The sequence below is a fragment of the Rhinatrema bivittatum genome, chromosome 4 (assembly GCF_901001135.1).
Source record: "Rhinatrema bivittatum chromosome 4, aRhiBiv1.1, whole genome shotgun sequence".
NCBI lineage: Eukaryota > Metazoa > Chordata > Amphibia > Gymnophiona > Rhinatrematidae > Rhinatrema > Rhinatrema bivittatum.
In genome coordinates, this window is record NC_042618.1 from 301,666,948 (window position 1) to 301,678,889 (window position 11,942).

Here is an 11,942-nt window from a genome sequence, read left to right on the forward strand (position 1 = left end):
ATTTTTAACCTTTTACAATAGTACTAGGAGGTAACTTAGTGTCAGAGAAAGCATTTTTTCATTCAGTGCACAATTAAACTATGGAATCTGTTGCCAAATTTAGCATAGGTGGGTTCAAAAAGGGTTTGGACAAGTTCCAGGAGGAAACATCCATAAACAATTATTAGCCATGTAGGATTGGGAAAGCCACAGCTTGTCCCTGGTTATGATTTAAAAGAATTAGATCTATTCTTTGGGATCTTGTCAGGTACTTATAACAGAAATTGATCATGTGAGAGACAGGGTGATGGGCTTGATGTGGTCTGACCCAGTTTGGCATTTCTTCTATCAGAGAGATTGAAAAAATAAACACATAAATGTGTGTATATACTCATGACAGTCTAGACCAGTGATGGCGAACGCCAGTTCTCGAGTGCCACAAACAGGCCAAGTTTTCAGGATATCTGCAATGAATATGGCATGAGAATGATTTGCACGCATGGTCTCCCACTGTATGCAAATCTCTCGTGCATATTCATTATGGATATGCCAAAAACCTGACCTGTTTTTGGCACTCAAGGACTGGAGTTTGCCATCATGGGTCCAGGTTCAAGACCCTGACACAGAGGCATAAAATGAAGACATTTTAAGAAGTCCCTCCAATTTTTTTTTAACCATATTAAAATAAACATATTAAAAAAGTCCCAGAGGTGACCTAGGGAATCCTACCAGCTCAAAGGCCAAAGCATGATATATATATAGATCTTTAAACAAAATTATGATTAATAGTTTATTTAGTGAAACAGTCTTAAGACTGAGATATACACAGTGTTACAGAAGAGCAGAAGGAGAAGACACAGAGACTGATATTCAAAATGGCACTTCGCCAGATAAGTACTACTTATCCGGCTAAGGAGCACCACTGAATATCCGGACAAGATCAGCAGGTGCCACTTAGCCAGATAAATTACTTATTTGGCTGTTTTTAGCCAGCTAAATCAGGGGTGGGGGAATGGGAGGAGTCAAGTTGGCAGGATAAGTTAACTGGCTAATTAGATATTCAGAGTTAGCCAGCTGAATTATCCAGCAAACTCTGATCAGGCCATAGGGCTTCCCTAAAGTTTACCAGTTTAACTTTATCCAGTTAACTTTAAGATAGCCAAGTATATATTCAGCAGCACAGCTGCACCGTTAAAAATACAGTGATAGTTAACTGGATAAGTTTATCCAGCTAACTAGCACAGCTGCATGGTGGAGGACTATGGACCTCACAATGACTGCAAGCTACCATTTCTGTAATCCCATAACTGATCTTCATGAGATGAACCAATGTCATCATATGAATATCCATGAAGAAAGACTGCTCCATAAACCTCTTTGGTACCTCTTATGAGTTATAACTACTATTCTCCAAGCAAATAACTACTGAGTCAGCAACCAGAAAATGATTAAGAAGAGTTTCTGAAGCCTAAACTCTGCAGACCGGGTTTGATGCTGCAGTGAAATATGTGAGGATGAAGCAGGAAAAACAATACACCATGATAAAGAACTACATAAACCATCAAGAAAAAGAGAAAAGCTCAGCACTCTGGACCATTTGGGAAGAGTAGGGGGATGTCATAAGCATCCCCATATTTTAGAGCAAATTGAATTCCTCTTTAAACCAGGAAACCTAAAAACCAGCAAACCTCACAATCTACCACAGAACACAATGACGTGTGTAATGTCACCTATTTAAAGTACATAAGGTAAGAATTTCACAAAATCTAACAAAAAAAAAAAAAAAAAGAGGTTGATTTATTTCAGTGTCCATTTTCATTCACATTTTTTGCCAAGCACAAAGGTTTAATGCCATTTGCAAATGGAGTGCCATACTGATACATACAAGAAATAACAGGAAGGACTACATGCCTTTGAAAATTAACATGCAGAATATGTGCTTCTAAACAATAAAACTCTACAAAAATAGTATCCTATTGTCTCTCGTTAGTAATGCGGGCACAGAGAAAAAAAAAAACAGTACAGCACCTTAATTTAACAATTATTTAAAATAAAAACCTTTTTCTATCATGTTTTAAACTGATATAAAAAAAAATAAGATTATAAAGCAGAAACGGTCCTCACGCACAATTCTATATAACTAATCTATCCCAACACTGGAAAACGATGAAGATAGTATACAAAAATCATGTACTGATCATTAAGTAAGTAAAACACTGGTGTTCCTCCTACGCAGCAGTGCAAACTTCCCAGAAATTAAATGCCACCTACATGCCAGACTATTTCCCTCCACACCTCCATCATTTCTATGTTGCAAGGATCCATAGGATGACAAAGTCCACAGTTTTCCGAGCCGAAGTCGAGAGGTATGTAGTACTACAAACCTGCTGCATCCCAGAGCACGGAAGACCACAAGAATTCTCCAACACCTCTATACCCTGGATCCCTACGGGCTGCCTGAGTATCCTACCATCCCGAGACTATGCAGGATGATGTGGTCTCCAGCAGCCCTGTGCCCTGGAGCTCCACAGAACACTGCCGTATACAGAGACTCGGAAGGCTGAAGTCTTCATCATCCATCTGCCCCGCGACTTTCTAGCAACCCTACCCTCTAGGCGTCTGGATCTCCAGCATCCCCTCTCTCGCTGTTGTTCCACGGAATGTTGGAGTCCCTAGCAACCCCATCTCCTCGGCGCAGCTCATGCTGCTGGCGTCCCCCTGGTGCGTCTGCTGCAGCAGTAAGGGAGCGGGTGCCCAGCAGAAACGGTGACAGCCCAAGAGGGTAGGGAAGCACTGGGCTCGGCAACGGCTCAGAGTATAGGCCCCAGCACTGCCGCCCGTCCTCCAGAGCGGAGTAGGCGGGGACCGGCTTGTTCTCCCGACCGCGGCCCAGCTCCCTTCGAGGCCTGGCCAGGCAGACCGAGACGGCTCATGGCCCCCGCCAGCAGCAGTCTCTCGTCCCCGGAAGCAGAACCGCCAAGCCAGGCTGGTGGAGCCGGAGCCCCTGCTTACCCTGCATGCTGCTAAGCGCCGGGGCCTGCGGTGACGTTGGGAAGCCCGCACTCGGGCTACTGCCGCCGCCGGAGCTGTTGCCGGGGTTGGGAGTCGCCATTGTTGTGAGAAATTCCAGCAGCCGCAGCTACGAAGCTGCAATGCAGCAAGAGGCCAACGACAGCGGCCCTCTGCCGTCCAGGATGGGCACAGCACTGGGGAGGGGGAGGCGGGGCTAACCTTAACCCTTGCACTTCCAGTGGCGATGGGCGTGCAATAATCCCTTATCTAGAGCTTCCCCGGCCCATATAAATGACTCAACAACCAGTCAATTTTTCAGGATACCGACAAATAAATATGCATGAGATAAATTTGCATGTACTGACCTACAATGAAAAGGTGTAAGCTAAATCTAAATAAAATAAATATCTTGAAAATCTGCTTGGCTGTAGGATCTGAGCACCAGGACGGGTTTAGGAACCTGCGCCCAGCACTCGTCAGAGGAGAAGATAGTCTTTTCCATCTATATTCTAGGTAGGACCAGTGCAAGTGTAGCAGATACCTAAATCAAAATTTCTGCCCCTGGAGCATACCTGGGAAATGTTGATCTCCCCACACACTGAGATTATCACAGATTGGGATGGGGCAGCAGCAGCATGCAGACAAATACTGTATCATACATATTCACATGTTCACTTTCAAACTCTCTTTTACACACATACAAGCTCATTCTTGGACATACCCAGATCGGTCCAGACCTGTGGGTTATATACTCCCACCAGCAGATGGAGGCAGAGTGGATAACACATTGAAATCATCGGTTCAGTGTGCTGCGGCAGTCAAAATGCAAACAGAATGTTGGGAATTATTAGAAAGGGAATGGTGGATAAAAAGGAAAATGTCATAATGCCTCTGTATCGCTCCATGGTGAGACTGCACCTTGAATACTGTGTACAATTCTGCTTGCCGCGTCTCAAAAAAGATATAGTTGCGATGGAGAACATAGGATAACTGTAGCGTTTTATAGGTCATTGGAAGTCAAATATAAAATAAATGTTGCAGTGGCTGGCCGCATGATTCCGCAGCCAGCCCTACTCACCCTCCCGCTGAGGCCGTGTACTTCGCCCCACGGTTGCAGCCCGAGGAAACCGCCGCCCTCCTCCGCAGCATCCTGATGCCAACGCCGGTGCACCTTCCCCCATGGGATCCTTTAGGCGCACACACGTGGCTCGGTCCGAGCTTTAAAGGGGCCGCAGCAGGATACTCACCCACGGCCCCATCTGATGACATCAGCAGGAGGCCCTATATATGGGCAACACCAATTTCCCAGAATTGCCTCAGCAATGGCTCAGCTCCGCATGGGTAGTATGTTGCTCCTGCTTCAGTTCCTGATCCAGCTCCTGCTTCAGTTCCTGATCCTGCTCCTGATCCAGCTCCTGCTCTAGTTCCTCATCCAGCTCAGGCTCCAGCTTCCCCCTCTGCTCCTCGGACTGCTCTTCTGGCTTAAACCTCGGCTTGTCTCCTGGATTCCTCTACTCGCTGCCTGCCCCAACCTCGGCTTGTCTCCTGGATCCCTCTACTTGCTGCCTGCCCTGATCTCGGCTTGTCCCCTGGACTCCTCTGCTCGCTGTGTGCCCCGACTCTGGCCCATCTGACTCTGCCTTCATCTAACGTCCGCCTGGAACCTTCGCATGAAGACCCGCACCTAAGTCCAGCCGGCCCTGGCACCAAAGGCTCAACCCGCGGGGAATGAGGGCTGGTAGTGGTGAGGGCCAGTAGGGTCTCCGCACCACCACAGGCCGCCTGCCAATGGCAGGGACCTACAGTGGGGTTTGCCCCCTGTAGGTAGCGCTAACTCCGCCTTGGCCCAAGGGTGCACACTGCATTAATAAATCAATAAGCTAAAAGTACTTTAGCTTTACATCCTTACTCCCTTAGAAATTTAAACTCAATAACAAATTAAGAAAATTAAGATACTGTTGCGTCCGTCAGTCTCAGATGGCTTCGACCCTTGTGCCTCACCTTTTTCTCAGCTCTCCCCGCTAGCCTTGGGAAGATGGCTACCACCGCGTCTGCAAGCCGCTCTCTCCGGCATCCGCGAAATGGCTATGGTATTGCCTCCCGACATGTTTCTTCAAAGGGCCTCCTAGGGTGCGCGCACGCGCGCTACCCACGTCTTTATTCTAGCTATGGCCCGAACCTCGGGGGCGTCCCCCTCAAGTGATGTCACGCCATCCTGGTATTTAGTCTGTACTTGTTTGCTAGCTCATTGAGTTAGCAAGGATTAGTCTCGGCCGATCTAAGCTACTCTGCCGCTTCCATGCTGCGCTGGAAGCTCTCTCTCTGCCCTTCGGGGTATTGTCTAACCTGGGTACCCGCTACTTGGGGGCCATCTGCTTTATTTCAGGTGCCTTACTGGAATCAGATACAAACTCCTCGAGGGCCTGCTCTCCCTGCCTCGGTGCCTGCACCATCTACTTCAGCCTGGTGGAATCACCAACCTACAGCTACCATATAGTGAGTAATCTAACTCTCAGTCTGTCTCATCTACAGCATTGCCTTGTCTGGGAAACCTACACCGGAATCCCCTATACCAACGTGGTGAGACGGATTCCCTTTGCCGAGGGTCCCGGGACTGCTATCTCTGGATCACCTCACTACTGCCACCTCTGGGGTACACATCAAGCTGTACAATAAAAGAGCTAATTCTGTGTTTGTGCGTCCTGAGTCTAGCCCAGTACTGTGGCTCCCCACGGGGCTCCTCCTCGTGGGCGTGCTCATCTGCCACAGTACCCAAGAATCCACCCAAACACCGCTAAACCATAACAGATACTGACAGTAATCCAGCAGTGAGAGGGAAGCTATCTAGTTTTTTTGTACTGAGTGCCACATGTATGATTATCTCCCAGTTGGTAAGAGGTTGTATGAGTGCACTAGGTGCAAAGAGCTCCTCGTCCTCAGAGAACAAGTCCGATTCATGGAGACTAAAGTGGCAGAACAATGGAACAATGCCCAATTACATTCAAGAAGAGACTTAACAAGAAGAGACAGAACAATGGAACAATGCCCAATTACATTCAAGAAGAGACTTAAGACGCTACTATTCAGACAACCCTTCCCATAACACTCGTCCTTGCCTCAACCTCCACGGACCTTCTCTTCCAAAGCTCAGATGCCTAAGCACTTTTTCTTCCGCTGCCTAAGCTATTTAATATATGTATATTAGTTTCATTAAATCTATGGTAACCCTCATCTACCCTCCCCCCCACCTTCCAACCCCCCTTCCAACCCCCTTCCAATCCCTCATTCCTACCCCCTCCCTCGGAATAACTTGTTACCCCAAAAAGCCAACTCTTATCAGTTCTTACCAGTTTTGACACGTTACTCCCCATGCTTAAGCTGTATCCAAGTTTTTCTCTCCCCCTGTTCTATGTAAGACAACTTTGTCATTGTTTTTTATGGTTGCAATGTAAACCGGAGTGATAATTAATAGGGATGTGAATCGTTTTTTGACGATTTAATTCAAGATGCGGTCTCACCATGGTGCGATACAGAGGCATTATGACATTTTCCATTTTATTCACCATTCCCTTCCTAATAATGCCCAACATTCTGTTTGCTTTTTTGACTGCCGCAGCACACTGAACCAATGATTTCAATGTGTTATCCACTATGATGCCTTGATCTCTTTTTTGGGTGGTAGATCCTAATATGGAACCTAACATTGTGTAAATAAAGCATGGGTTATTTTTCCCTATATGCATCACCTTGGACTTATCCACATTAAATTTCATCTGCCATTTGGTCATCGCAATGTTGGCTGTCCCCCCGCTGCCCAGTGTCCCTGGTAAAAGCAACCAGGTGCAGGGTAGGCCTGCGGTCGGCTATGTGCAACAGTACCCCCTCCTCTAAGCCCTCTCACCGGGGGTCAGGGTTTTCTGGGATGGACTGTATGGAATGCTTTAAAGAGATCCCTATCCATGATATTTGAGGCGGGCTCCCAGATATTTCCCTCTGGGCCGTACTCCTCCCAAGAAATTAGGTATTCCCACCTCTTATTCCATCTTTGGACATCCAGGACCTCCTTCACTTGGTACATCTGATCCTCCTCTGTCGATACCTCATCATTTGCAAAAAGATGTTTTGAATTACATCACATCAATAGAGTCCCTTATCCTCTAAATATAACAACACAACTTTTTCAAGTTATATCACTACAAAAAAGGATTTTACTTAATCCTCCTCCTCCTGAATAGCATCACAACAACAGTCGTCCTTGTCTTCTCAATATATAAAAATAATTACATCTTCACTGGAGTATTGTACTCATCTTCTAAATATGAGACTATTTTGATGGACTTTTGTGCAGAGGCGTAGTGGAGCAGTCATCGAAGTGATCTGACCCGGTGGGGTTCCCCAAGGATGGAAGAGATGATCAAGGGGGAGTCCCTGGGAACCATTAGTAGCTTCAAGTGATCCACCAAGGCCATCATGATGAAGTTTCCCCCTGCACCGGAGTCCACTAGTGCAAGGATGGAGAATACGTGATCATCCGAGGTGATTTCCATGGGGAGAGTAAGTTGGGAAGCGGGAATAGTGTAGGCTAGTGATATCTCCCCACTAGCTCCTAGGCTCAGCAGTTTCCCTGTTTCATGGGGCATTGTGCCAAAAGATGCCCCTTCTCTGTGCAGTAAAAATAGAAGTCCAGGGTACGGTGACGGTGCTTCTCCTCTGATGAGATGTGGCTCTGCCCGAGCTCCATGAGTTCCTCCGGATGGATTAAAGCGGGCATTGTCCCCTGAGCTAGCGTGTGGGGGTGCGAGAATGATGGGGCCAAGGGCACCTGCCTGCGCGGGACTTACATCTCCCGAGCCTGATGTTGAAGACACCGGTCAATCCTTCCGGTCAGATCAATGAAGGCATTCCCTGGCTGCTAGCTTATCTTTGATTCGGGGGTATAGTCCTTCTAAAAAAATACTCTGGAGGTTGTCCTCCCACCAATTTAGTTCCGTGGTCATAATGCGGAACTCGATGGAGTAATCAATCAGGGGTCTGGAACCCTGTCGTAGATGCAGCAGATCCAATTCAACAGTAGCCAGACAGCCTGGATCATCAAGTACCTGTTTAAAGGCCTTGACAAATTGTTGTAGGTCCTGAAGTATTATGTCTCCATGCTCCCAGAGAAGGGAGGCCCAAGCTAAGGCCTTCCCATCAAGGAGAGAGAGAATGAAGGTGGTTTTAATAGTATCACTGAAAAACTGTGCAGGGTGAATAAAGAAGTGCATAAAGCACTGATTTAAAAATCCACAGCATTGTCTGAGATCCCCGCATACCTGGCTGGTACCGGGAAAATACAGCTGGTGGGGCTGACATGGTTAAAAGTGCCACCGGGACCAGTGGTGGTGGCATCAAGACAGGCGCTTAAACAATCCATTGGGCTTGCCAGTGCCTCCAGGAATTGTTGCTGCTGCTGGATCTTCTGGGCCAGGGCCAGAATGGCTTGGAGGCCTGAGAGATCTGCCGGATCCATAGCCTCAGCAAACTGTTGTAAGCATGGACCCTTGGACCAAGACAAGGGTGATGTTACCTGCAGGGAGGGGCCCTGCAGGTCCTTATCATCGGCAAGCAGAACTGGCTGGAGTGGAGACCCAACAGGACCTTTACCAATACCAGCCCTCGTTCCCCGCAGATTGAGCCCTTGGGTGCCAGGGCCAGCTGGACAGGTGCAGGTCTCCAATGGCGATGACTCCCATGAAGACTGAGGCCAGCAGCCGAGAGGATACCTATAGAAGTATAGTGTTACGCCCATTGGTCGCAGATGGCTGCGACCGCTGTTGCTCACCTCTTTCTTCACATCCCAGACTCCACTGGGAAGACTTGCGGCCTCAGTCAGCCATTGCCGGCCTGCCTACCACTCCCAGGCCTCCCAGGGCAGCATGGACGCCACCGACCGCCATCTTGCCTTTGGAATCACTTAGGCACGCGTGTGCGCACATCTTTGCGGGAACCTCGGTGGTGTCCCCTCCGGATGACGTCAATCCTCCTGCACATTTAAGTAGGCTGGTCCTGCCTACCTATGACTTGGCAACGAGTTCCCTCTTGTTAATTCCGCTTCACTCACTGAAGGTCCCTTCGTTCCAGCTTCTACTTCCTTGGCGTGAGACGTCCATGTTACGACTGTTGCTGCCCGACGTCTCCACTCCGCCCACCTTACCTTTTTTACGACTCCTCCCACGGTTGATGGATGTCTGGCTGCCGCAGCATCTGCCTGCCGTCCTCTCCGGCGTCCCCAGTCTGGCTTGGGCGCTGCATCCCGCCATATAGTCCAGGTACCATAGGGTGCGTGCACCGCACGGCCCTGCTTCTTATTCTTTCTTTGGCGCGAACTTCAGGGGCGTTCCCCTGTGATGACATCACGCATTCCGGATACAAAAGCCTACACTTTTTGCTAGCTAATCAAGTTAGCAAGGGAATCCTTATGGATGGGATTCGCTCTCCGTACCTAGCTACTCTGCCTCTCCAACCTTTGGATTTTATCCTAACGGGGTACCCGCTCCTCGGGGGCCTCTCTCATTTCTTGCAGGTCGCTATCAGGAACCGGTACTCGCTCCTCGAGGGCCCATGTTCCCTGACTCGCTGCCTGAACTTATCACTTCTGCTTGGAAGAAACCGCTGCCTACATCATCAGTGAGTTACCAACTTTATTTCCTCAGAGCTGTTCCCTGGAACCAGGTACTCGCTCCTCGAGGGCCTGCCTCTATTCCAGCTTCTGTGTCACCTTCCAGGAGAAACCGCTGTGTGAGTAACTTTACCATCGAGGCTCTATACCAGAACTCTGAGTATGCTCCACTGTACTCACTATCTCAGTTTTCTCCACTACAGCACAGCCATAGAGGGAACCGCTGTTCCAGTATCCTGAGGAACCCTAGCCCAGCCGGGCTTCATCTCTACTCACTACTGCCACCTCTGGTGACTTATCAACTCTGTCTAATAAAAGATATAACTCTGTGTTATGTGTCCCAAAGCTGAGCCTGACCTGTGGCCCCTCACGGGACTTCCCCCCCGTGGGCGTGGTCAGCTGCTACAGTGTCCAAAGGTCCACCCAAAACCTTACAAACAATAACAGATTGCTAACTCCATGGATCCGGCACAGTTCAATGCCCTGCAGGTCATTCTGGGCCTAGCCCTGCACGTTGCTGAACAGCAAGACGCATTGGAGAAGCTCACTTCAGCGTTCCATCAGCTGCACGCACAGAAGACTCAAGGCGCTACTTCCAATAATGAAGATCAGTTACCTGAAGTAACTTTAACGACTACTGTACCGCTGGCTGCTCCAGTTTGTTTCTCTGGAGAGATCCAGAGAACCAGGGGCTTTCTAAATCAGTGCTGCATGCATTTTGCATTACAACCTTCTCACTTCCCCACAGCTTTTGCCAAGACTACTTACATTCTATCTTATCTTGATGGAAGGGCCTTGTCTTGGGCCTGTACACTGTAGGAATGCAAGGATCCTATTTTGCAGGATATTTACGGATTTTTGGACTTATTTAAATCCTTTTTTGGTGATCCTGCCCGAGTGACCGTTGCCGGTTCTGCTTTGGTGGACCTGAAGCAAGGCAACCGACCACTGGCTGATTTTGCGATAGAGTTCAAGACTCTTGCTACAGAACTGTGCTGGGACTCCAAATGCCTGAAAACTCTCTTCTTCAGAGGCCTGGATACTCACTTGAAAGACGAGCTGGCCGCTCATGAAACACCTGACTTGCTGGATGAACTAGTGGCTTTGTCTACTAGAATCGACCACCGGCTTCGTGATAAGGTGAAAGAACTCCAGCCTAATAGAGGACCAGGTCAGAAGGAGGCTAGTGCTAAACCTGCACCTCGGATGGTTCCAGTAATTCCTGTTGCCAGTGGAGATGAACCGATTGTGTCCGTCGCTGTCCGACGTCTCTGCTCCGCCCACCTTACCTCGTTGGCGACTCCCTTTGGGGTTGATGGAAGGCTTGCTGCTGCGGCATTTCCAGGCCGTCCTCCTCTGGCATTCCCGGACCGGCTCGACGCTGCAAGCCGCCGTGTTGACCAGATGCCTAAGGGCGCGCGCACGCAGCCCAACTGATGTACAGCGTTGGCACGAACCTCAGGGGCGTCCCCCTGAGATGATGTCACCAGCTCCAGATATTTAAGGTCTCAGTTTTCGCTAACAAAACGAGTTAGCAAGGGATTCGTTTACCTAGCTTCCTCCTGGTCACTGCGGATGGGATTCGCTTTCCGCAACCCTAGCTACTCTGCCTCCTCGGACTTCACTAGAGGTACCCGCTCCTCGGGGGCCTCGCTCTCTCTTTTTCTTTTCAGGTCGCAGTCCGAAACCAGTACTCGCTCCTCGAGGGCCCACGCCCCGGACTTGCTCCTGGATACCACTTCTGCTAAGAAGTCATCACTGCTTACAATATCAGTGAGTTTCCATCTATCTCTCAGAGCTTTCCCTGGGATCAGGTACTCGCTCCTCGAGGGCCTAATGCATACCATCTCCTGGGCTGCCTCAAGAGACTATTGTGTGAGTGTTACCATCAAGGACTTGTTCCAGAACTCTGCATATACTGCCTACTCACTTTCTTAGTTTCTCTACAGCTCAGCCACCTAGGGATCGCTGTTCCAGTACCTGAGGGACTACAGCCCAGCCGGGCACTTCCAGCTCACTACTGCCACCTCTGGTGGTTTACTATATTGTCTAATAAAAGAACTAGTGTGTGTCTGTCTCCTACACTAAGTCTGACCAGTGGTCCCTCTCGGGATTTCCCCCAAGGGCATAGTCACCTGCCACTGGTCCAAGGATCCACCCACAACTATTCTAAATTACTACAGATTACTAAATACCAGCTTTAACAACAGAGCTTTCTGACAGATTGCTAACTTCCAGCTTTCACTACAGAACTTTGTTAACAGGCTTTCTGACACTGATGCAACTTGGTCGC

The 11,942-nt window shown here is 48.8% G+C and overlaps 1 protein-coding gene across 3 annotated transcripts in view; it reads right to left on the reverse strand.

Moving 5' to 3' along the window:
- The window catches only part of MAP2K4 (mitogen-activated protein kinase kinase 4), a 389,322-nt gene extending 386,086 nt beyond the window's left edge, over nt 1-3,236 (reverse strand). For all 3 annotated transcript variants that reach the window (XR_003856494.1, XM_029600229.1, XM_029600228.1), the window contains exon 1: nt 2,992-3,236. Coding sequence is in view for 2 of the 3 variants with exons in the window: in XM_029600229.1 (XP_029456089.1) it covers nt 2,992-3,091 (100 nt within the window). In the remaining variant the exon portion in view is untranslated. The remainder of the gene's footprint in view (nt 1-2,991) is intronic.
- Between the last annotated feature and the right edge of the window lie 8,706 nt (nt 3,237-11,942).